Source organism: Cucurbita pepo, chromosome LG02, assembly GCF_002806865.2.
Source record: "Cucurbita pepo subsp. pepo cultivar mu-cu-16 chromosome LG02, ASM280686v2, whole genome shotgun sequence".
Classification (NCBI taxonomy): Eukaryota; Viridiplantae; Streptophyta; class Magnoliopsida; order Cucurbitales; family Cucurbitaceae; genus Cucurbita; species Cucurbita pepo.
In genome coordinates, this window is record NC_036639.1 from 8,998,059 (window position 1) to 9,024,802 (window position 26,744).

The 26,744-nt window shown below is 37.1% G+C and overlaps 2 protein-coding genes across 10 annotated transcripts in view; one reads left to right on the forward strand and one right to left on the reverse strand.

Annotated features, from left to right (window-relative positions):
* Positions 1–881: 881 nt before the first annotated feature.
* On the forward strand, positions 882–9,158 carry LOC111787935 (pentatricopeptide repeat-containing protein At3g13880). 4 transcript variants are annotated; one of them, XR_002814063.1, is made up of 4 exons: positions 882–1,064; positions 5,331–7,226; positions 7,633–8,821; positions 8,918–9,158. XR_002814063.1 is itself a non-coding variant. In XM_023668037.1 (4 exons), the coding sequence occupies exons 3-4, from the start codon at positions 5,884–5,886 to the stop codon at positions 8,381–8,383; spliced, it is 2,094 nt and encodes a 697-aa protein (XP_023523805.1). In that variant the 5' UTR covers positions 882–1,064; positions 5,331–5,349; positions 5,863–5,883; the 3' UTR covers positions 8,384–9,158. The 4 variants fall into 4 exon arrangements, 3 of the variants coding, with proteins under 3 accessions (XP_023523805.1, XP_023523804.1, XP_023523806.1); XM_023668037.1 differs by having other exon boundaries at positions 5,331–5,349; positions 5,863–7,226; positions 7,633–9,158; XM_023668036.1 differs by having other exon boundaries at positions 7,633–9,158.
* An 871-nt stretch (positions 9,159–10,029) lies between these two features.
* LOC111789029 (SCY1-like protein 2) overlaps positions 10,030–26,744 on the reverse strand; it is an 18,721-nt gene continuing 2,006 nt past the window's right edge. The window contains exons 1-16 of one of the 6 annotated variants that reach the window (XM_023669642.1): positions 24,186–24,237; positions 23,614–23,649; positions 23,108–23,244; positions 22,116–22,220; positions 21,539–21,649; positions 20,906–21,088; positions 19,306–19,432; positions 18,926–18,987; positions 18,716–18,802; positions 17,741–17,827; positions 16,251–16,364; positions 12,668–12,796; positions 12,291–12,353; positions 11,662–11,823; positions 11,442–11,560; positions 10,030–11,308 (exon numbers count right to left, since the gene is read on the reverse strand). In XM_023669642.1, the coding sequence (XP_023525410.1) occupies positions 10,357–11,308; positions 11,442–11,560; positions 11,662–11,823; positions 12,291–12,353; positions 12,668–12,796; positions 16,251–16,364; positions 17,741–17,827; positions 18,716–18,802; positions 18,926–18,987; positions 19,306–19,432; positions 20,906–21,088; positions 21,539–21,649; positions 22,116–22,220; positions 23,108–23,173 (2,367 nt within the window). In that variant the 5' untranslated portion in view covers positions 23,174–23,244; positions 23,614–23,649; positions 24,186–24,237 and the 3' untranslated portion in view covers positions 10,030–10,356. The other 5 variants (XM_023669641.1, XM_023669639.1, XM_023669643.1 and 2 more) reach the window with 5 other exon arrangements.

A 26,744-nucleotide genomic window follows, 5' to 3' on the forward strand; every position in this document is an offset into this window, starting at 1 on the left:
AGAAGTTATGGGACTTTTCTCGAATTTCTTCTATATTTGAGGGTTATGGTTTACCATTTTCGCTCAGACCAATTCCTACACGTTCTAAATGAGCTCCCCGACAAGTTCTATGAAAGATTGAGAGTTGAACGTGGCTCAAACATGTTTGCCCAATCCAGTTTGAGTTTTCTAGCTAACGGAGGGAAGAATTGTTAAAAATTCAATCCGAGCCTACAAACAAATTAGTCCTATTCGTTTCTCAAGACACCAAAAATGAAGTTTCATGAAGACCTTAGAATCGAGAATAATCAAAGAAAGTTCTAATCATGCTCGTTCCTTATGAATTTGGAAAAAGAAAAAAAAAAAAAAAAACTTCAGGTTGAGCACCAAACTCACAATTAGCAACCCACACGCCAAACACACATGATACCAAGTTAGATGAACACGACTCTCCACCTAAAAAGATCGACTAAATTGATATTGTCATAAGCTCTCATGGCTTTGGTTTGTGCTTCCACAAAAGAGGTCGTAACAATAAAAAAAGTATTATTTAATTATAAATACATGAATATTCGCTAAATTAGCTATGTTGATCGTCCAAGAATAGAAACTATTATTCTTGGATCTAAAAAAAATAAAAATTATAAAATTGATTTCTCGACCTTTAAATTTATATTTATTCGATTATTTAATAATTTACTAAATATAAAATAAAAAAAAAGTGAGGTTTCATTAAATAAAACTCAAATCTATATATTATAAATGAATTAGTTCATAATTTATTATATAAATAGATATATATTAAATATTTATAAAAGTACATAATAATCAAATAGGATAAAAAAAAAATTGTAATTTAAATCGAAAAAAAAGAATTTAGGGTAATATGAAAATAAGCAAGTCCCAAACTACAATCGATGAGAAACATGGGTTCAAATTCCTCTGCCTCCACATGCTCCACCTTCTCCCTTTCAGCATCTCAGTGTCGCCGCCGCCGCTCCCACCGCCGTCTTTCTTCCGCTCGTGCAACCGCAGGCTCCCTCCTTGCGGCTTTGCTCTGATTTTCTACTCTGTTGTTGTAACTGGTATTCTCCCCATCTCCATCTCTGTCTTTTCTAACTTGGAAGTCATAAATTAGGATTTGTCTTATGAATGAATGGAGGAGTTATTTTGATCTATTTATTTTTAGTAACAACAGCCGAATTGCATAATAATAATCATAACTAATAACAGTCGCTTTCAATTGAGGCCTTGATCGTTTGTATATCGTTATGGTATCTGCTGAAATTGCCTTGATTCTTCGACCATGAGTATTCAAGCTTCTCTCTTCAATGTATGTTAGTTGGTAAGGAGTCCTTGAGTCTTTTTTCAAATTTGAAATTCTCCCCCTCAGATTAACCAGTAAATAGCTCTAGGTGATGGGATATAGCTTTTGGTTTCGTTTTGAGCTTCTAGGAATCTTTCCATATGAAACATTTTGGCAATCTATTATCTGGGAAATTCAAGGACTTTGATGGACATCATCCAACATACAGCTCTTCTAAGGGAAGGGTGTGTTGTTGAAGATGAATTGAGATTTTTTAGAATGTGCCAATGTTGAAAGTCTTTATACAAACTCACTTTAATGCCACCTGATGTACCTTGTCCCAAGAAACGGAGAATTGTAGAAAAGTTTTTCATCATTGATTCTAAGTAGGACAACATTGCCTCTTTGAGCTTTATGTATAACAGAGCATATTGTTAAAGTGACCGTTGGTAATATCCTGAAGATGGTTTCCCACTGCTGCTCATATGCCTGCTGGGTGTCACAATCTGCAATATGATTGTGACCCGAGTAAGTCTTCGAGGACGATGACTAAGTTAAGTGGGGGAGAATGTCACAAGAGAGTAGGTTGTGACCCTCATGCCATGACAAGCAAAGGGGCGTCCCTCAAGAGACGCCCATCCGGCCATATGCGGGCCAACGTAGAAGAATGCCATGATGCGATCGAGGAGGACGATGCATCATCCAACACACCACCACGCAAAGTGGGTATTGAAGACATGTTGAGACACAAGCATAACAGAGACATCAGCATAGACATGAAGGACAAGATAGGCTTGTTGAAGGGCCGGGTAGGGCCCCGGGCCTTAACCTCAAAAGTCGAGGTTCCGGAAGGAATTTGGTCATGCGGTTCGGGAGTTAAGTCCGTCCATATGAAATATGAATGCTCGCCAAGTTTGGTGTCGATCGGACATTGGACGGACAATGCACGACACCGTATGACACCTCACGAAAATCATGTCTACTCCTGGTAGAATGAAAATGGCTCAAAATGTACTATAGGGGGTACCATGGTGTTAGCTCTCCACCACCCCTGGGCCCTGTGGCCTAAGTGAGCTACCCTGTGGCACATACGTGTGTCACAGTGTGGGCGAGCGTGCCGAGACGAGTGTCTCGGGCGACTTCCTTTGAAATGGGTTTTTGAAGGACAGTACCGGACGGCACGGGTGTGCCGGTATTGCGCCCTAGCCCGCGTGTTGGAGGTTGCTACATACACCCGCTATCCGGTACGGTATCCGTAAATGACTCGGCATGGGCACGGGAGGGCCTATGCCTCGATAGAACCCGGATGGATGGATGTTCGGGAAGTCCCGATGAGATGAACGACACGCGGGCCCATTCTCGATGGCACGACTGAACGAGTTATGATGGTCGACGACATCCCGAGACTCGGGATGGCATCAAGACATATGGACCCCGTCGACGGGGATCGAGATGACAAGATGAGATGCGATGTTGTATTGAGAGACCNGATCGAGATGGCAAGATGAGATGCGACGTTGTATTGAGAGACCTTGGCCCGAGTAGAGGCAAGGTCGAGCCGAATGAGTTGGCCTAGCGTAGAGGCAAGTCGGATGTGTCGCAGACGATTGAACATACATGCACAGGCGGCGTGTGTGGTTGGACAAGCTTGGATTCCGCACAAGCGATGTTCGATTGGCGAAGACAAACCTCGCCTAAGGTCCGACGAAGCCACAAAGCCGGGGCGAAAAATATATATGGGGCTTAATTCCCCTTAAGGCTGGTCGTGAGCGTGTATAGATCACGACGCCGCACGGTCAAGAATATAGGACCGTGACACTGGGCGGCTGCATTCCAACTAAAGTTATCCTTCTTCGACTACTAAGCCAAAGGAAAGGTTAGAGTTCCATTACTGGTCACAAATTTTCGATAATACCCTGTTAAACCAAGGAATCCCCGTGACTATATTATGTTTCTGGGCACTTCCCATTTCTCCATAGCCTATAATTTAAACGAATCAACTGCTACTCTCTTTGATGACACTAAGTGACCCAAGTACTCTATTCGAACTTCCGCAAAATGACATTTTTTAACATTAGCCACCAACTGATTCGTTATTCTCAACACAGTAGCAAGGTGGAAGGTGTGTGAACTCACTATTGGGCTATAGATGAGGATATCATCACAGAAGACTAGCACAGATTTCCTCAAATATGGCAGAAACAAATAATTCATAGTTGATTGGAATGTTGACAGAGCGTTCCAAAGACCAAATGACTTCACCAAAAACAGTATTGATCCTCATAAGTACGAAAAGCTGTTTTTGGAATGTCCTTTGAAGAAATCCGAATCTGATGATAATCCAACTTGAGATCTATTTTTGAAAATATTGTAGGGCCGTACAATTCATTCAACATTCTCAATAAACAATCAGGGACAATGGCTCAATTCAAATCTTAGTAATCAACACATAAATGCCAACTCCCATCTTTCTTTTTAACTAACAGCATAAGGCTTGAACATGTTCTTGACGGCTGTATAATACCTGCTAGCAACATTCTTTCACAAGATGTTCAATTTCATCCTTTTGAAACTGAGGATTACAGTAAGGACACACATTTTCAAGGACAAATCAGCCTCCTTCGATTTCAAATCGAGGATCTCGAATGTTGTTGCCATCCCCTCCAAAATTTCTTCGTCAATTGACGCTTCATTTATAATTTCCATTTCTTCATCCAAGTGCAACAAGACTTCCAGTTCTTTCTTTTCTTGTACTTATGGCCTTTAACGTTTTTCTAGTCATATTTGAAACAAAACCGTTTTTCATACTTAACCTTCAACTCGCTTTTTGTTAAGCGTTCATTTCCATTCACAAGTCGCTTACTGATCGAGTCAAGTGGGGTTATAGGGATTGAAGATATGTTTGAAGTCATTGAAGTGCTCGCATTTAAATTTTGGGTTGGACTTCACGATATGGTTCGGGCTGCTTGACCCAAGTTCCCTGTAGCAGATGTGGATTTAGGGCTTGGATTAGGACTCATTCCCAACCTGCATTCTTGCATCTTCCCATTGGTTCCAATCGAGAGCTTCTCCCTCCAAGCACAAAACCACTGCATCCAATTTATCCTTCTCCCTTAATTGATTTACAACAAAGTATCTCTCTACTCAATGTAGCCAACTCTAAGGGTCTTCTTCATCTTATCCTTTAGAGATCAGAATCTCCAACTTCCTCATACGCATATCAAACAAAGGGACTTTACATGACCACACAGGATTTCTTAGGAGAACAGTTTCTTGTCTTCTTGACCAAATCTCAAGTGCTTGCTCTAACTTTTGCTCCATTATCCGACCAAGTCCTTCACTAATTTGTGCAAATTCTCTTGCGATCTTATCCTCTCCGCTCAATTGCTTCTAAAAAAATCACTGAATCACGTCAAATCACTGATCAAAACACTCTTCCATTCCAATCTGCATTGTTGAAATCCTTTCTTCCAAGGCTGCCACTTTGCTAGGAATGGGGTTGTGACACCAAAGTGATAAACCTCAAATTATGTATTCACTATTTTTGGCAATCGTCAAGGGAATTTTGGGAACTCCTCCCTTTCCAAAATGCCCAACAAAGGCTACAATTAAGCCAAATGCCAAAAAGATGCCTTCTCCCTACTTAGACAGCCTTTAAGTACTCCTCTGACTAACTGACACAAATATAACTAACTGTATGAAGTGGCCCCACAACAATACAACACCCCCCTCTCGAAGGGCAACCTCATCTCACTTTCAATTAATTACATCACTTGGTCCATCTGTTTTTCCTTTTTTACGTGTATAAATTTTTGTAGTTTGGGATCGATCGCTATCTACATAGCTACCTAGCTGAAGAAGGGAAAAAATAATTTTCTAAGGTTGATTAATTTTTGTTTTGCTTCTTAGGTATCAAACTCCTGATTCTAATTAGTAGATATGATCTATTTTTATTTTCAATTATTATGCGTTGTGTTGTACTAGCTAACCAACAGTTCTAATAGTATTTCCTCTTTTGTTGACTACTCAATTGGTTAACATGCAGGGTCGAGGAAGACTTTTTGGTAGAGTTAGCTGTTCTATTCAGTTCATTCACAATAGATCATCCCTCTTTTAAATCTCACTTGAAACTCTGTACAGGTTTAGTTATTTAGCAATATGAAACAATGTTGCCTCAGAAACCATTTGTTTGGAGATTCGGTTTTCTTTCCTGTACCTCTATGTTCCCCATGCTTCCTGTTTTCAGTAGACAACGGATAGAGTCTTTTGCCACTTCGGAGTTGAACTCATTGGGCCCATCACAAGTTTGTCCACCATATTCTTTGACTTTCCTTTTAGAATCTGCAGACTATGTTAAGCTGGTTCAATCAGCTACTAAAACTGGGAACTTGAACCATGGCCAGCTTGTTCATGCCCACATGATCAAAACTTTTTTCAAGCCTTGCCTATTTTTGCGGAACAATCTTCTTAACATGTACTGCAAATGTGGGGATATACAATCTGCTGACAAATTGTTTAATAAAATGCCAAAACCAAACATCATAACTTTCAACTCTTTGATTTCTGGATATATTCAGATAGGAACCCTTGACAAGGCCATGATTTTGTTTAATAAAGCAAGAAGACTTGGTTTGAAACTTGATAAGTACACTTGTGCAGGCCCTCTTACAGCATGTAGTCAAAGTGGGGATCTTTATGCGGGTAAGATGGTTCATGGGTTAATTTTAGTTAGTGGGTTAGGCTCCCAAGTTGTTCTGACCAATTCCCTTATTGACATGTATTCAAAATGCAACCAGGTTGATCATGCAAGGATGTTGTTTAACCATGCTAATAATTTAGATGGTGTTTCTTGGAATTCGTTGATTGCTGGTTATGCACAAAATGGAAAATATGAAGAGCTATTGACAATTCTGATGAAAATGCATCAGTCTGGCTTGACTTTGAGTACTTATACTCTAGGAAGTGCCCTGAAGGCTTGTAGCTCAAACTTCAATGGTTCAAAAATATTTGGGACAATGCTTCATGGCCTCACAATCAAACTTGGCCTACATCTGGACGTTGTTGTTGGGACTGCATTGCTTGATATGTATGCAAAAACTGGAAGTTTGGATGATGCTATTCAAATCTTTGACCAAATGATGGACAAAAATGTTGTGATGTATAATGCAATGATGGCTGGTTTGCTCCAACAAGAGAAAATTGAAGATAAATGTGCGTACAAAGCCCTCAATCTTTTCTTTGAGATGAAAAGCTGTGGGATAAAACCGTCCATGTTTACATACTCAAGCTTACTTAAAGCTTGTATTGCTGTTGAGGATTTTGAATTTGCAAAGCAAATTCATGCTTTAATATGCAAGAATGGCCTTCAGTCGGATGAGTACATTGGAAGTGTTCTTATTGATTTGTATTTTTTGTTAGGCTCAATAAAGGATGCTTTTTCATGTTTTAACTCTATTCATAATTTGACTATAGTCCCGATTACTGCCATGATTGTTGGTTACCTTCAAAAGGGAGAATTTGAACGTGCATTGGCTTTGTTCTATGAACTTTTGGCATCCAAAGAGAAACCTGATGAGTTCATTTTGTCCACGATCTTGAGTGCTTGTGCAAATATGGGCATGTTAAGATCTGGAGAACAAATCCAGGGTTATGCAAGTAAAATTGGCATCTCGAGATACACCATCTTTCAGAATTCACAGATTTGGATGTATGCCAAGTCTGGAGATCTATATTCAGCCAATCTAACCTTTCAACAAATGGAAAATCCCGATGTTGTGTCTTGGTCAACAATAATTTGCAGCAATGCACAGCATGGGCATGCAATCGAGGCTTTGAGATTCTTTGACCTGATGAAGAGTTGTGGAATTGAGCCTAATCACTTTGCCTTCCTTGGAGTTCTAATCGCATGTAGTCACAGAGGGCTTGTTGAAGAAGGATTAAGGTGAGTCATGAATCTCTACTTGTCATTCAATACCAAATTTTTACATGTTGAAAGGCTTGGGGATATAAGATTATGACAGGTGTTGTGAAGGCATTAGCCTAATCCAAAATCACTTGACCCTATAATAATTTATGTCAGGATTTGCTATTTGGGCTGTTATTTATTTATTTATTTTCGGTCTCTGCTCCCTCAAGGCTTAAACAGGGTTTGGAGGTGTATACTTCTGCCTCGTACTCCTTTTAGTCATTTTCCCTTAAATTCAATCCTAAATGCTATGTTATATGGTTACTTTTCGATTAAAAAATGTGAAGATCTCTTACCCGTCTACTGTTTTAGACGGTCTGTCTCAGTCTTATGCTTGACTATGTTTCTATATAATCCATCCGTCCGGTTTTGCTGGTGACAGGTACTTTGATACTATGAAGAAAGATCACATTATGACGAGTCATGTCAAGCATTGTGCCTGTGTTGTTGATCTTCTTGGTCGAGCTGGAAGGTTGGTCGATGCAGAGAGTTTAATTTTGGACTTAGGTTTCGAGCACGAACCAGTGATGTGGCGAGCTCTACTAAGTGCTTGCAGGATTCACAAGGATACATTCACTGCAAAACGTGTTGCAGAGAAAGTAATTGAGCTTGAACCTTTGGCATCTGCATCTTATGTGCTTCTCTATAACATTTATATGGATGCTGGAAACAAGCAAGATGCCTTAAAAGTCAGGAAATTAATGGAAGATCGGAGAATTAAGAAAGAACCTGGTCTAAGCTGGATAGAAGTAGGAGATAAAATGTACTCATTTGTTTCAGGTGATCGCTCTCACAAAAATAGTGAACTGATTTATGCGAAGTTGGACGAAATGTTAGCAAAGACTAAGAGTTTAGATTTGATGAAGGATGAATTTGATTACAAAATTGAGTATGAATCCATGATCAATGTGTTGGTGAACTATCACAGTGAAAAGTTGGCTGTGGCTTTTGGGATCATCCATTTGCCAGACTCAGCTCCAGTGAGAGTGATGAAGAACCTGAGGATTTGTTTAGATTGCCACAGGGCGATGAAGCTCTTCTCGATAATCGAGAAAAGAGAGATAATTCTTAGAGATTCGGTTCGTTTCCATCATTTCAAAGATGGGCGTTGCTCTTGTGGGGACTATTGGTAGTTGATATGGCGGATGGTAAAAGGATCTGCAAGTATGAAGCTCTAGGAAACTTTTTCGTGCAAGTCTTTTATGTTCATAGATAGCCCTCAATGAGATAGCCAAGGGATTTTCGATTATCAGGTCTCAGAAAGTAAGTTACTCGAGTCACCATTGGTGGGCAAAGCTAATACCTTCAAAGTTGTGCAGACTACAGAGAAGAAGTTAGTTCCTAGCCTTTGTCGCCTATCCGAACCGTGGCGTGTTGTTGTGCAGTAACAGCAGTGGAACGAGGATCGTCTATTAATTTAATTCCAAATTGTTGGGGCAAGTATAAACGCTTTAGAGCTCAAAGTTGGCTTACTCCATGCATTAGAAACGTTAGTACGATGAAGGATGAACTCGAACTCGAACTCCAATAGAAGATTGTTCACGTTGGGCTCTTTAGATGGCATATTTTTGGTGAGTTTATTGTATCTTTGGATTTATTATCCCCACTTCTTTGACCTCTTTTAGAATAATATATTATGATTCTTAATTATTGGTACTATAATCTAGGGTTTCTTCAATGCCACAAAGAGATGGGAAAAGCAAAAAAGTTGTTGTGAAGGGCCATAGAGAAAACCTTCTTGGGTGACCTTTTGTAGGTAGAAATTTTGTTTGTCGATGCATTATGTTAGTGACAATAGAGGTTGGTTTTGTCCACGCTGTTTTGTATCGATGTGATTGACCTGAGTCGATGCTGCTTTGTTTTATATTGACAGGACTTACCTCAATCGATACTGCTTTGCATCGATGGCTTGTCTCAAAAGCGTTTTGAACCTAATTTAGGCTAACAAAGGTCAATTTGGTTACTATTTTAGCCAACTAAGGTTATTTATCACTATTTAGGTTTAATTTAAAATAAATAACTAATATTATCCCTCATGAATGAGCTCCAAGTTTAATAATTTTAATGCATTCATATTGAAGTTGAGATTAAGCGATTGTCAGCTTACAAAAGTCTAAGACTTATGGGTTTAGTTGAATAAAATTATTGTTGCACGAATAACATATACCCTATAGTCTTGTTTATATGTTCTTAAATTTTGATGATATTCGTATGAATTATGTGATGTATGTGCTTCCATTTACACTTAATTATATGACTCCGAAATGACCATGTTTATGTTGTACTTTTGAAAATTGATCAATTTAGTTCCTTCATTTTTTCGATAATTATTTAAGCATGAAATTTTACTTGCTACATTTTTTGAAACGTAGACGTTGATATGTATGGAAGAATTTCAATAATGTATAAAACCTACGCTTTACGAATAGAGATAAATTGAAAACGAATAGAGATAAATTGAAAACTTTTTAAAAGTACTGACATCAAAATGAATCAAAAGTACAGGGACCAAAATGAACTAAGGGACCATAAAGTAAAAACTAGAAATTATCAAACCTAAAATCTAAAAATTGGTTGTGAATTTAGTGATATGGGAAGCTAGTAAGTCCCGAAAATTACTAAGTTAGTTTTGGTAGAATATATAAACTATTTGAACTTTGAAGGGAGCATAGGAAGAGCACGATGAGTGGGTTGAAGAAATGGCATCATATGTGATATCAATTGACAAAACGAGGGAGAGAGATAACTGAAGAGGCATAAACCCTTATGAAGCATTGGGGAGACATGAATTAACTTCCTTTATTGTCATTCAAAAACTAGTCACAAACTGGGAGTGGAACTTATATATGAATGAATAATACAACTTTGAGAGGCATACAAAATTTCCATTATAAACTAGTTCAAAATTTTGATTATAAACAGAAAAAAATGCATTTACCAAAAATCAACTCGCATTCCCAACTCACGCTTTACTTGCAAGGGTCAAAAAAATGTACTCATACCTGATATGCAGTTCCTCAGATCCATCTCTGGGTGCCACAAGATCGAAAATCTACAAAAGGCAATCTGTATCTTCCAAATATTTCTGATACAGAGAATCCACCCACTACAGCAAATCCATCAGGGGAGGTTGCCCAGATGATGATTTGTTTTGAGTAGAACGAGGTGTTGAGGAAACCCCCCTCCCTCTTCCTCTTCCTCTACCAATAGCAGTTGTGGGGGGTGGGGCAAGTCTAGGTGCAATATTATGATCACTCTTACTTGGCGCAAATATGGATCCAAGATCAGTGGATTTCTTGTCGGCATCATAAGTAACCTGGGATGGTATTCCCTGATTTTGCTTCTGGAATCCAATAGAATTTAGGGAATTGATGCCTCCACTCCCCGGACTGCTTGAATTGAAAGTCGAAGTTCCATGATTTTGCATTGGTTCACTAGTATTTTGGTTGTTGAGGGTCCAACTAGCATTGTCGTTTGTTTGAAAGTTCAAACTGTTCGGTGTAGTCATGGATGAACCAGTTCCATATTTGTTCTTGGATGGTCCGACCACTCCGTTGTTTGAAGCTCCTGATGCACCAGCTAATGATCCACTGGGACGTGGAGGCCAGTCAGCAAAAGGGTCCTCGCCATCCAAGCTTGAAGTGGATGATGATCCTGTAGTTGCTTGCATCCCAGAATCAGCTATTATGGGTGTACTACTGGTAGAGTTCTGAGGAGGCCACTCAATATCAACTGGAAGGCAGGATGCAACAGTTTGATTACTAGACAGAGATGTCGTCACAACAGAATTTGTTTGTATAGAATTTCCAGCTATGGATTGACCACCAAGAACAACAGGAGCAGACAAGACATTGCCAGTAGAACTTTGTGAGGATGCAGGTGTCTTAGAAGTCGGGCCCCAATCTTCGTCCCAAGCAGGTCGACTTTTTATTGTTGGAACCGAGACATCACTTGCTGTGCTTGATGATTGTGACTGTGAGCCATTAGAAATCAGAGAGGGTTTTATTCCTGATACTCCAGAATCAGAAACAGTGACTCCTCTTTTCTCTTCTATTTTCCTGTGATGGATAAATATCGTTAGAATCAGAAATATACTGCTAAGAGTAACCTCTCCAAAAGGATGAAGCTACATTAACGTGCGTGCCCTCAATCATGCATACAGATTTTGGTTGTAGTGTTTAACAATATTACCTGAGAATGTCCTTGACAAAAAGCATATATTTAGCAAACTGCTGAACATTTAATTGTTGGGCTGTAAGAAGAGGTGCGAGTAAAGGAAGAACATGCTCCGCAACAAATTCAATTCCATACTGACAAAATGAGTGTCAGAAGGCAAATTGGTTCAAGTAGTCCACAAGTCTTTTGCAAGAGTATCCTTCCAAAAACAGGTTGAACTAGATATGGTAAGTACCTGCTTAAGGATTGAATTTGCTACCCCAAGGGTACACATGAGAGTAGGAGCAGATCGGTCAACAGCTGTACAACGTTGAATTGTTTGCAAGATTTCTAGAACTGCGTGTTTATCAAGCATCGGAACCAATTCTCCAAAGCAGAGCAAAGCATTGACTCTGACCTGTACGTAGGAAGGAAAGCCCAAATTACCACTCACATTTTTACATATGTAAAACACATCACACAATTGAGCAGAAAGTGCCTAATCAATAGTCAATAGTCAATAGAGAAATAGGAAGATGCTAATTTACCATTCCAAAATCACTTAGAAGGAACCATCAATAATGCATCTCAATCAAAATGAAGCAGGAATCTCTCGTAAGTAATTCATGTCAACATCATTATTATAATTCTCTCAGGTGCACTCAAGGATATAGAAAGGTTAACAGATGAATGCCTATAAAAAGCAACCACGTATCAATCAATTGTAATTACCTTTTTTTTTTTCCTTTTCTTTTTTTTGGATAGGAAATGGTACTTTACTTTCATTAGAAGGGAGGAATTACAAAAAAGATGACAAGACACCAAACAAATAGTAAAGAACTTCAAAGAACGAAGAATCAAATAGAACTGCAAGAACATACTTACCGCAGCAACTGTCGTCTTTAGAGCTAAGGTGTGAACACGGGGCAAAATTGTTTGTTTCACCAACTGTAAGAACACGACGATTTAAGCAAATGTGAATGCAAGGGTGGTGCATACCATCAAAAAGGTCAAAAAAGATAATATTTGATAGTTTGAAACTTGTTGAGACAACCTAAAACTACTATTTCTTAATTAAAAAAGGCTTCAAGAAAAATAAATGAATAAAGAAAAGAGAGAGAGACAGCAAACAAAGTATGTGTACATCTAGCATCACTTCTTTGATGCATTTGCAGACTAACTATCCCACCTTCATGAAAAGGAAGAGGGTTTGAGGGGATAAACTAGAAAGCGATCATAAACACAAGATATGGCGCTCTCACCTGTGTATCAAGTTGCTTGGCAAGGGAAACTGATTTTCTCAGACCTTCCTCTTGTATGCGAGCATCATTATCATCATAAGCCCGAACAATCAATGGCAGGACACTTGTTATTAACGCTTCTTGATTGGTCTACAAAAATGTCAGACTGGTTGAATGAGAAAAGTTGCCTTTGAACATGCTATCAAATAGAATTGAAAAACAAAGGAGGGAAAAGGCATACATAAACTGATGGCTGAAAAATCAGCCAAATGTAGTAAATGTTATTCAAGTGTCCACAATGAAACAAATTCATGCGAACATTTTCAAAGATTAAATTGTACAGAACAGTTATAAGTTCAAATAAGATACCAAGATTTCTTGAATACTGAGACCTAGTATGAATTCATGCATAGTCCCACCACGACCAACATCAAGTTCTCTTGTGCTTTTCCTTTCAGTTTCATTGTCCGCCGCAACAAGATCCCGACAGCCAAACTAAGTGACAATACGACAACTTCCATCACATCATGGGCTCCTTAACCACCTTGGTTCTCTCTTGTTAACAAGTAGTCATTCCTGATAATATTTATCCTTGTGCCAAAATGCAATCCTTTCTCCCTAGTAGTTTTGTTGTAGCCTTCCAAACCAGTCCCAAAGCTAACCCCTATCACATCACTTTTCTTCCAAACGGACAAGGTATATTTGTTTAATTATATGAATTTGTTTGGGTGAAAGGCTAGGTTCAAAAAGAGCTCCCACCTCCATGGCCTCCCTCTTGAAGTATATCTCCCTTGCTTTGAGGGTCACTTCCTTGATTGTTGGCCAAAGTCCACCAATTTCAAGACCTGGAGCTTCACGTAACAGTTCAACAGTGCAACCAACCAACACCTCAAATTGCTTGATACGCTCACACACTTGTTTCTTAACAGAGGGATGAAAAGCATTCATATATGGAGCCCCTCCCATGCAACTGGAATCATTTAATCAATGTCTACCTAAATTCCTCCCAACAATATGCCAATTCCTCTTCTCGATTCATCAGAACCAAGCTTAGCACATTGCCTGCCATGCACAGAGAAATTGCTACCATCTTGGCTGTTTCCATCAAATGGTTAACTTTGTAAAAAACTCGGTCTGAAAACATATATACATGAGAACCACTCCCTTCGAAGATCAGCAACGTCAACATCCTTGGTGAGCACTTCAAATTTATTTGTTCAATTTTTCGTCCTTCACCAAACTCCCCTAACTTGGTGGTTTTAGGCTTGGTCCTGACGGCTTCACTATAGCCTTCTTTTAGGATTGTTGGGGTAGCATTAAGGAGGTCTTGTGGAAGGTTTTCTGTGAGTTTCGTGAGAGGGGTATTATTGATTCTAGAAAGAATGAAACCTACGTGTGTCTCATTCCTAAGAAAGAGAAAGCAAGGTAAAAGATATTAGACCCATGAGCCTTGTAGCAAGTTTGTATAAGATTATTGCTAAGACCTTAGCTGATAGATTGAGGTGAGTGCTTCCTAGTACTATCTCTAGTTCTTATGGAGCTTTTATTGTAGGGCAGAGAACTTTGGATTAGATCAAGTTCTTATTGCTAATGAAGCCACCAAGGACTATAAGGAGAGAAAAGAGGAAGAAATGATCTTTAAGATTGACTTTAAGAATGCGTATGACCATGTGGATTGGAGTTTCCTAGATATAGTTTCGGGAAGAAGGGTTTTAGAACCAAGTGGAGAACTTGGATGTGGAGTTGTGTCAGATCAGCAAATTTCTCTATTTTTCTTAATGGGAGACCTAAAAGCAATATTTATGCAACAAAGGGAATTTGGCAATGTGATCTGTATCGCCTTTCCTTTTTCTCTTAGTGGTGGCATCAGGCTTGTGACGACAGAAGTGGAAAAGAATGTGCTAAATGGATTTAAGGTGGATAAGGAAAAGATATTTTGTTGTCCTTCCATGTTAGCATCATCGGCCATGACAATGGGATGTGACGTTAGCCAGCTCTCTTCTACTTATTTAGGGCTCCCTTTCAGTGGTAATCCTAAAAGCCATGTTTTTTGGAATTATGTATCGGAAAAGTTCCTAAAATAGTTGTCGAGTTGGAAGAAGGTTTTTTTCTCCCAAGAGGGGAGACTTACTCTTATGCGGGCAGTCTTAAGTGAGATTATCAACTCTTCTTGTCCTTGTTTAGGATCCTAGTCACCATGAGTAAAATGCTTCAGAGACTAAGGAACTTTGTGGGAGGGGGAAGATCCCATTTGGTAAAGTGGGAGATGGTATTGAAGCTTGTTGAGCGAGCAAGTCTGGGCATTGGGAGCTTGAGAATGCACAACAAAGCTCTTTTGGACAAAAGGTTGTGGCGTATCCTTTTAGAATATTGCACTTTCGGGTATAGAATGACTGTGAGTGGGCATGGCTCCCATGCTTCTGAGTGGATTTCAAGTGGGGAGTTTCGGGATCTTAGCGAAAACCTTCGGGAAGCTTTTTCTCCTTGTTCCCCCCTTTTCTGAATTTATCAAGTGTTATGTTGAGGAAGGATCACGAGTTTCTTTTTGGGAGCATCCTTTGGGTTAGCAGTAAACCTTTGTTCATCCTTTTTCCTTGTCCTTAGTCTTTATTTCCTTTCGAATAAGAGTTGCATTAGATAGTCTTAGTGTTGTCTTTTCCTGATCTCTCTTCTTCGATCTCCATAGGGTCTTGTCGCTCTCTATCGATACAGAGGAGATCGTTGTGGGATGGTTTCTTTATCCTTAGAGATCAAGTAATCACTCTTCGGAAAAGATGCTAGGGTATGGATCTTGATCAATGTTTCTCTGGTCATTCCTACTTTTAGTCTATCTCTTTCTTGCCTCGTTAACTTTTTCTTGAGGCTTTTGTTTTCGCATCTCTCGAGAATATTAAATCTCGGGGATAAATTTTTTTTTTCTTTTTTTAAAAAGGACTCCAGAGTGAACATTGAATCTTGGTAATAGTTATTTCAAGGTCTCCTCCTAACGCCTCCACCCTGGTCATTGAAGACTTCGATTTCTTTCTTCCCCTATATGCCAAAAGATTTTCCCTTCACCAGTTTTAACCTAATGATTTTTGGCATTTTTTATAGTATCTGACCAGAAAGCATCTAAACACACATCTCCTTCATGTAGCTGCTAGCTACTTAAATTAGGATTGTACTCCAATCCAATCTCCACTGTCAGATAATTTGAAATCTCCAAAAATGGTCCCTACAGTTAACTAGCTTCTGTAGCCGCAAGGAACTTTCCCCCTGTATTCCTGAAGAGCTTTTCCACTGGAGCTGCGATAATGGTTTCCTTCATTCTTTTTTCGACCAAAGACTCTGCATCCATCCCCCTTATATCACGAAACCTTCCCATGTCTCTATTCCTCTAAATTAATTCCTTAATTCCTTGGTCACGACTCATAATCGAGTGGTATCAAGAAGCTTTTATGTTCCACTCTACACTCAAAAAATTATTCACCTCTCCCTTGACATCACGGTATTATAAAATAAAGATAGATGTGGAATTAAAGCACTATATATAATTTGTGACATTTTAGCATGTAAAATTACCAACTAGCATCACCTCACAAAAAGCATAACTACTTGACGTTACCTTGGTAATAATAAGATCGGCACGCTTCACAAGCAGCAATAATGTGTCACCTGAAGCAGTACTCAGGACAGGAACAAGAGATGGCAAAGTTGATAGCTCAAAATCATGTTTATCCTGCAAGATTTAAGAAATTAATCTTATATTCCAAAAATATAATCCCACAAAACCAAATAGTAAATAGATGAACCGCAGAAGAAATGGAAGATAAAACAAGTCACAACTAACTAGTAAATACACGAACAGCGGAATATACTAAAAAAAAGGCCCTCCAATTGATAAAAATAAGAACCTCTGACTGTGGTCTTAGGAGGGTCATATCACACTCATACCATCATTTATATATAGAAAAAAGATTTTAGTACAGCTCCTTGATGTAGGGGTATATAGTTTTCATATTTTACATTTCATCCCATCAATGAAAGATTATATTTCTCAAAACAGAGAAGATGAAGGCATCAACCAAGGAGAGAAGCTAACAATATGTCAGCCAATTAAACATCAGTTCCTCCCTTGTAAATGAACCATGAAGTGTCTCTATTTTTTATTATAAGACGGATAGATAAGGCAACAATATAGTCCAGCTGAAATATACAAATTGAACAACAACAAGATTCAAGTCATTAAATCCATTCCTAAAAAATTCCAGATTCTACATATCAATCTAGACGAAGTCGCAACTTCTTGGCTTGTTTAACACACCTCAGACCCAAAAGTAATGCAGAAAAATAAATAAGTAAATAATAAAAAAAAATCCATGCATTACGAAGTCCAGGTTCAAGCAACACAATCTTAGAAAACTCATATACATTTATATAGATATGAATGTGTGCATGCATGCATGAACATGTATATATGTGTGTGTGTGTTAATATAAGGGAACAAATTGATCAATACCATCACTAGTTTATATTCAGAACATGTATTTACCATGTCCACATACGAAAAAGAAAACCGGACAAACTTGAAAGAAAGCAACTAAAATGCATGAGTGATATATACATTTATATACATATCTGTGTATGTATTTGTGTATATGTATTTATATCTATCTATATATATTTTTAAATACGGGAACAAATTAACCAATACCATCCTTAATTTATCCATATTAAGTTATACTCAGAACCAAACATGTATTTACCAAGTCCACCTACGAAAAAGAAAATTGCACATCTTAAAAGAAAGCAACAAAAATGTGTGTGGTGTGTCTACATATATACGTATGTTTAGCATTTAGGAACAAATTGAGATATGCTATATTTTATTAATATTTAGTACCATACACCTACCAACTTCAGATTTTTAGTGGAACTGCAGTATGCCAGGAAATCTCATTAGAAAAAAAAAAAAATGGAAATAAAGAATATAACATGAAATTAATAAACTTCATAGGGCCCCCATCAATTCTGTAAACTTCAACGTCAACTTTTGCATGATACCTTAGTAAGATTAATAAATAAATAAATAATGAAACTATGGAGGTTTTGTACCTGAGACTCTGCTATTGTGAATACCATGGGAAGAATTATAGGTTGTATAACCATATTACGTAATTCTGCACAGAGAGGTGGAAGGACCTGCAAAAGACCCAACGAAACCCTCAATGGGAGATCCCTATTCTTTTACTACATATATATATTTTAAGTTGGGAAAGCACAAGACTACTAGTAAACTCCTCGTCTTATAAATGTGTGTGAGCATTTGATGGACTTATTTATATTCTTACTCCGTGGAGTAATTACTAATTGGAATGCGAGCTGAGATAACTTGTAAGTAATCAAAGCACCATGTCCAAGACAAGGGTGTTGCTGGAAATTGCGTTATTAAGTGTAATCAAATAATTCAACCTAAGAAAAAAAAAAAAAAAAAAAAACAAAACGGAGGGGCAACAATTGCAATCCATTAGTTGTTCATCACTGAGGATTCAAATTCTGGTGTTTTACTTTGATAAGGCTGACTTTTGCTTCAAAAAATAGCATCTAGTATCTTTGGTTCCTTTTGTAGTTGCATCCTAAGGAGTTTTTTCAACTGTAGTCCGTCCGTCCATTTCTACAAACTGGGGAAGTTTATCATAAATCGTTGGCTGTTCCTGTTTTTTTTTCCCCCCCTTTAATTGTAAGCATATAGACTAGTTTACGTGTAGTCTCATCTACCTCAGAGAACAACCATTTTAATCCTATAAAATTTGGCAAAAGAGAGTTGGGTAGGTGGTGGCCACATAATTTAAACCCATGCATCAAAGACATGGTTTACGGCTTTTCACCATGTCCCCTTGGGCCTTGACCACTGGGCACTTAGTCAACCAACAACGATTATCTTTAGCTTGTTTTCTATCACCTAACATGTTTCATTCAATCAATGAATTTTTGTATCTAATAAAAGAAACAAAATTTTATAATGTAAGATCAGAAAGCATGACAACAACCAGAAAATTCATAGATAAATATGCCAGAAGAAACTCAAACCTTATAGCGCAATATACGGGAATCAAAATCTTTCCACATATCAGATAGAGCTTTCAAGAAGTCAGACTTTTGCATGTTATCTCTTTCCTGAAAAGTATTAATAATAAAGTAACAAATTTCCAATTTCAACTATCCTTTGTTATTGTAAGTAACTGCTGGAAAACACTTCAGCGAAACACAAATCAGTAAAGTTGAAATGGAAAGAATTACAAGCATGTGGTCAAGAAAGCGAATAGCACGCAGCCTTGTGTCATCCCGAAAAAATGGGGAATCTGCAAGAAAATCAAATAAATGTAGATTTGAAAAAATGGAAAAATGACTAATATTGTGCTTTTTTCTGGGGGGAGTGCTTTAGTCAGAATCACAAAGGATCTAACATTAAGCATACTTACAAGTGGCATGATCAACATGAAAAGGATAATTCGAATCTCATATTATGTTTCATCAAAAGCATGTAATTTGTGCAATCGTTTCTATTTTCCAACTTCGGTGGACGGTACCGAATATCCAATGTTACAACTTAATCAACATAATTTCCCTTGAAGCTGAAGGAGGATGTATCAGTTAGATGGAATTCCCAATTGTATTACCTGTGAACGTCATTGCTGTTGGCCGGAGAGACTCATTTGATGAGAGCATTCTTTGCAAATCAGGAACTAACTCCCGAGGAATTGAAGCAAACGACTCAGTTGACAGGTAAGTTAAGGAATTCATGTACTAAGGGGGAAGGAACAGAAAACCAAAAGAAAAAAATAACAAGAATTAGGAACTTCGATAAATGGTATGATTTACAAGCATATTTGTGCCAATTCCTTTAACTTTCATATAATAGTTTTTCCAACAGGTATATTATCCTCAGTCTATACCTTTAAGAATTCAGATAGAGAGATGAAAAGTAACTCTATAACAACTACTAAGCACAACAATAAAGCTTTAGTGCACCATGTACACATCCTTAAAAGAAAAGCTAATACATGTACAAAACCAACCAATATATGGCAACATTATCAAGCTTCCAGCATCATAATACATAATGTGGTTTAGATACATAATTCAGCATACAACATTTCCAATTCACTTAAGTTGAAAAGAATAGCTAATTGATTTGTGTACCATGCATAACGGGTAGTGGTACAGTAGCACACAGTTGAGGACACTAAAAGCAAGCCTTTGTAATAGCATGCTATTTTCCAATGCATACTAATACTTTATCGCTTTACAAGTTTTAGGACCAGGAATCTTAATCACTCCCGGACCTCAACGCTTACAGGCAGACTAATTGAAGCTCAATAACAAGTGCTACAGGACATCAGCTGAAACTTTTAGTGTGTTCTTAATAAAATTACAGCAGACCTCTCAACACCTTCATTAACACCAGTCATAATCATAAAGGTCTGCTAGCCTCAAGAAAAGAAAACAGGAAAAATGTACTAATTTTATACGCTTGGCTAATAAATTCACATTAGAAACACCAGTGATTCTTAATTAACTAAACTAGAAATCAAAGGGAGTTTTGTACTTGATTTCTTCCGCTGAAGACCAAGAATATGGTTTTACTTCTGCATCAAGCCATTTAAGGAGACTCAAACTAATTGAAATATGTAAGGAAAGACCAGAAAAACAAGAATCTCCTATCATGAAAATCAAAATTATCTGGACAAGACTTTCCCATTAGTCAAATATATTAGCATTAATTTAGGACATATTTGTTTAGTTCATGAGTTAGTATCCAAACTAAGAATGATTGATATCTGTTACTCAGCTTGAATGGAGTGTCGAAGGTTATTTATGTAATCTCATTAAACAAGGGATGTACTGAAACTCCCTAATTTATCTGGTTGGATTGATTTTGGTTGGATTGATTTAAATTTAATTACCTAATATCTAGGGGTTATTATTTAGATTTAATTATCCTAGTATCTAGAAATTATTATTTAGATCTATTGTGACATAGTAATTAGAGATTTGATTTATAGTATTTAGGAAACTTAGATTATCTATTGATTTAGATTTAGTCGGTCTTTCCCTATAAAAGAGACATGTCATTCTNAAAAAAAAAAAAAAAAAAAAAAAAAAAAAAAAAAAAAAAAAAAAAAGCGAGTAAGATGATTTAAACTTGCAACAATAAGCATTGTAAGCAAATTAGTCAGAAAAGGTGATTAAGTTCAGAGAGAATGAACTTGGAAATACCATTTTAACATTGTTGAAGCAGTCAAACAGAGGCTTTCTAGCAACCAAATGGTAAGCAAGGCATCCAAAGCTGAAAATATCAGAGGAACTTCCAGCCAAAGATGATTTACTTTTGACCAACTCAGGAGCAGTATAATTCAGCGATGGCTGAAGAGGTAGCACAGAATCTTCAACGTCATACTCCTGTGCATTTTAACAAAAATTAACATAGAAGTCTCAATTAGTTTTGGTGACGATGATCTTTAATTCATATCATAATATTGTATGAGCAAAATCTGTATAAAGAGTGAAAATTATAGGAAGCTGGCTAGCTTGTACATCAACATGAGGATAAAAGCAACGCCCAGTAATCATAGATACAAAACACACTAATAAGGATGTAAAATTTATGACTAAACTGAAGGCTGGAGCATGAAACTGAAACAGGATTTTCTTTCTTTCTTTTTTACAAACCAATGGAACAGGATTACAGAGTGAATAAATCATAAAAGAATGAAAATGCATATAAATGGAAAGTTCCATATCAAAAAGACTTGACCTCCTTTTCAGATCACAACTGCCTGACAAAGGCTCCATCCAACAGATTTTATAACGTTTAAAATTTAACAAGCAACCAGTGGATGTCGAACTCACAGAGTAGTGGAAAGTCTGCATGGCAGTCATGTCACTCGAAGTCTGATCGACTGGAATTGCAAAGCCAAATCCAGCAAGTTTCCAAGCTCCATTTGAAGTGATGAGGACATTCTGCAAAGTCATAATTTCAAGTTACATAGACAGATCAAATGTATTAGGAACTGCACAGAGTGGATGGGTGGGGAGTTGTATCTAGTTTCTGTTCGTGGTTCAAATTATCGGCAGCTATTGAATCATGAATTGAGTCTACATGTTTGAGGATCTGAGACCAATAAAATAGAAGATACTCTAAGATGGGAGCTTTTCTGCAATCTTCTTTGTTATTTTGAAGTGGGGGGTATTTCTCTCAACAACTCTACTGAGTTCGTATCATTCAACACTTCATCACTTGTGCCTTTTCAATTCTCAATGAAGCAAAAAACCAATTTCACATAATCTCAGGATTTTTAAAAAACGGTTTTAAGCTACCAAGAAAATGAGGTACTAAACAGAGAATTAACTTTTTTTAATCAAAACGATTTTCACCAATTAACTTAGCCTGATCCCAAGCAAGGAAAAAGTTGAAATAAAATTGTACCTCAGGAGATATAGCACGGTGAATGAGATGTGCATTGCTATGAAGAAAGTTCAAAGATTCTGCTATCTGAAGCAAACCATGCTTTATTTCCAGTAATCCCATTTCCTGTGAAATGTAGATGAAGAACAAGCTGATGAGAGCAGAGAAGCCTTTAAGCAAGCTACAAGCATCACATGATTAGAGATTCAACCGTATATATAATCATGCATATGCCACATATGAGAAATATAAGTCAGAATTGATTTTCTCAATCAATGAAGAAATGGGTTTATGGATAGAATAGAAGCTCTTTCTCAACACTAATTTATTAGTAACACATTTGACACTTAAAACTCATAATTATCCACAAAACACTTACATTTACAAATGGAAAACCAACAAAATAAACACTTTTACAAAAGAATGGGATGAATTACAAATCACACACACACACACACACACACACACACACACACACACACACACACCAAACAAAGACAACAGAAATCAGACTTAAGAATCTCATACTACACAACCCCAGACTTGTTAAAACGGTGAGCCAAATCATCATCTTGAAGTGAAACCCAAAACATTTAGTAAGCCTCCACCAAAAAAAGGTTAAAAAATGACCTCCATCTACCGTGGAAAAAAAAGAAAGGAAAAGATGACCTCCATCTACCGTGGAAAAAAAAAAAAAAAGGAAAAGATGACCTCCATCAACCGTGAAAAAAAAAAAAGAAAGGAGAAGATGATCTCCATCTACAGTGGTTTCTGTTTTTTGATCAATGGAGAAAGGTCTAGAGTGATCGGGTGCCTAATGTGTCATCACCAGTTATAACATCATCAACATACACATCCAACGGAATGACACAACTTTCAAATTGTTTATAAAAGACAAAATGATCTGATGTGCTTTTCCACATTCCAAAGTTTTCAATCACCTAATTTAATTTTCCAAACCATGCTTGTGGTCTCTACTTAAATCCATACAAGGATTTAAAAAGGTGATATACCATTCCATTCTCCCCCTGAGCAATCTTGTGGTTGCTCCATATACACCTCTTCTTGAAGATCACCATAAAAAAAGGTGTTTTTAATATCAGGTTGATGCAAGAGCCAACGATGAATGGATGCTAATGGAACAAATAACCTGACAAAAGCCAATTTAGCAACCGGAGAAAAAGTATCAGAATAATCGACACCATAAGTTTTTGCATAGTCTTTGTGTTACAAGACGAGACTTCGACCGAGCTACAGGTCCTCTGGATTGACATCGACTGCTTGCCCATGTACAATTGATAGCTTATTTCCTACCAGAAGAGAAATTAAATTCCAAGTACAATTCTCATCTAAGGCAATGCTTTCTACTATTGCAGCACACCATCTAGAATGAGACAAAACTTCATGAACAGTTTTAGGAACGCTTACAGATTTCATGGATGCAATGAAAAAACATGTAGAAGATGACAAAAGGTTATATGAAACAAAAGAGGAAATGGAATAAGTGTACTGGCGTTACCTTTAAGAAGAGCAATAGGAAGATCATCGTTTGTTCCTGAATCCAAGGACAAAGAAACCTTTAGTACAAGGCATGTAACTAAGGGAGGTGGTCGTCGAGAATAAACTTGAGTAGCAGGTGGGTCATTAGAAATAGGTATAGATGGAGATGGATGGTTAGAGGACTCAAAAGAGGAAACAATTATGTAGACAAGAAAATCATCATCTTCCTCTAAATGATCTCCTAACTCTTAGTTGAAGGTGGAGAAAAGAAAGAAATTTTTTGAAAGAATGTGACATCAGAAAGACAAAGTATCGATCAAGACTGAAAATAACGCCAATACCCTTTTCTGAACACGAGAATAACCAAGAAATATAAATTTTAAGAACTTCGGATCTAGTTTTGTGAGTTGGGGGTGAATTTCCCAAGCAAGGAAGTACAACTAAATAGTTTGAGTAAAAGAGAAAACAAAGGTTGTCTGAGACACAAAATATGACAAGGTATCTCACCCTTAAGAACTTAGGAAGGCATGCGATTTATTAAGAAAAAAGCCCGTCAAAACAACGTCAGACCAAAAATACTTTGGAACATACATCTGAAACATTAAGGCTCTTGCAATTTTGAGGAGATGGCAATTCTTTCATTCTACAACTTCATTTTGAGATGGAGTATCAACACAAGAGGATTGATGAAGAATTTCATGTTCACCTAAATAAGAACTAAGAGCATGAGAGAAGTATTCTTCAACATTATTACTTCGTAGAACTTTAAGAGAACCACTAAATTGAGCAAATTTCAACATGGAAGTTACAAAAATGAGAAAAAACTCTACAGCGACTTTTCATTAAATATAACCAAATTGCACGAGAATAATCGTCTACAAGAAACAAAATACCAAACTCTCTCTTGGACCCAATAGGACACTGACCTCAGGCATCAAAATGGGCAAACTAAAAAAGAGCACTAGCTCGTTTATTGACCCTAGGGTACAGACTTAGAAGATGAAACTTAGCAAACTGGGAGGACTCACAATCTAAAGAAGACAAATGATTACCTAAAGAAGACAAATGATTACACTAAGGACAAAGAATGTTAATGTTAGGATTTGCATAGGCATAATTAACACTATTCCCTCAATACTCCCCTCAGGCTGCAAAAGAGATATCATCCATATCCAACTTGGACCGGATAGGATTATATACAATATTGATCGCACAACTTTGACGACATGACTTCAACAGTAGTTATGAAGGCTCTGAATAAATTTAGTTAAAGTGGAAGATTGGTAGCTACAAAGGCTACACGATTAATCATACCTCTCGAAATAGAATGGCTCTGATACCATGTTAAAAAAAGTTTAAATTATCTTACTCACATCACTCCTTAACTAGACCCCTAGATACTNAAAAAAAAAAAAAAAAAAAAAAAAAAAAAAAAAAAAAAAAAAAAAAAACTAACTAACTAAATTCTTAAATACTAGATAACAATATAGATATAATTAAGGCCAGGATTAACATAGATATAATTCAGGTCATTCCTTCAATAAATCATAATAGACCTTTGCATAAGAAGTAGAGGTAACATGTAAAAATTGAAACCACTAGCTCTTATTCAACAGTTTCCTGCAATCACATTTCATATGTTTAGGTTTGTGACAATAGTGGCAAACAACATCTCTTGAATTTGACTTCTGTGTATTGGGATTTCCTCAAGACATGTTCGATCCTACCTCTATATTACCTCTATTCACTTGGATAATAGACTCAAATGGAAAAATCACTTGCAACTTCTCTGTGCAAAGACTTCAAATATAATCGTCTTCCAACAATGAGATGCTTGAACTAGAAAGAACTTAATCTATAGCCGTATCATATTTAGATGCAAGGTAAACTAGGAAACTCATAAATAATTCTTCATGCTGGGCAGTCTTTACTTTTACATCAATACTAATCAATAGCAAATCATCAAAATCTACAAATGTTATCTTGCACTCCATAAAATAACCCATTGGAGGTTTATCACCTTGATCAGGTTGAAAAAGAGTTTTGCACGCATCAAACACTATACTAATGTTTCCTTTCCTTGAAAAAAGAAATTCCAAGAGTTCCAATAGCCCTTAACCGATTCACAGTGATAACTAGCCCAACTATCTCACTCTCAATTAAGTTCTTTATCCGTAGAATCGCCCTTTAACCAAGCAATTCTAGTATCATCTATCTAGGGTGCTTTTGCAGTCAAATGATCCTCCATATCAATGCTCTAAATATAATGACTAACGCTAGTCCGTCATGCATAAAATTGGTTTCATTCAGCTCTTTTCTTGTCTCTTTTCTTGTCTTTTTTATAAGAGACAATTTGATTGATGGTTGAAATTTACAAAAAAAAGAGGTAATATCCATGATGATTACAAAGACCTTCCCAATTTACAAGAAGGGAGGTATAACTATAGGAGTAAAAATATTAGACAGCTTACATCAAGATATAGCTTGGTAACCACATTGTTGAAGAGCCATGTATAAGTCTGTGTTTTTTCCACGAATATCTTTTTATTTCTTTCTTTTCACAAATTCCAAAAGAAAGTCATGATGAGGCTTTTCCGAGTAGGCCTTTTGCATTCTTAAATGGGTGGTACGTTAAGGCCATGTCCAATAGATCCTTTACCTCCCTAGGAAATGTGAGATGTCATCCGAATATACTAAGAATTGTTGTCCAAAAGTTCTGAGCGTATGTGCATTGCATAAATAAGTGGCTTTGTCATTTCTTTTCTTTCTTGCATAATGGACACCAATCTGAAGAAAGAGTAATGTAAGCATTCTTCTTTGAAAATTTTCGCTTGTGCTAATGACTCATGTGCTATTTCCCAAAGGAAGAATTTCACCTTTTTAGGGTGACGTCATTTCCATACTCTCTTTACTAGCGTGGGATTTATTCCTTCTACTTTTTTCCTCATGTCCATCATCAAGAATTTTGTAGAGAAGACCCTGTCGGCACTAGGGAGCCAAGTAAATGAGTCTGCTTCGTTTGACAATACCACTAAAGCACGATCAAGGCTTAATTCGACCCATTCCATTGCTTCATTATCCTTTAAATTTCTACCAAGTTTCAAGTCCCAAAATTTGTTGACAACCTTCTTTTTTTTTTTTTTTTTTTTT

What these genes read in the sequence shown, in the direction of transcription:
- LOC111787935 (XM_023668036.1), top strand. Translation starts at nt 5,452, where the DNA reads ATGTTGCCTCAGAAACCATTTGTTTGGAGATTCGGTTTTCTTTCCTGT. An exon ending in CTTGTTGAAGAAGGATTAAG is followed by an intron (nt 7,227 to 7,632) that starts GTGAGTCATGAA and finishes TGCTGGTGACAG; the next exon opens with GTACTTTGATACTATGAAGA.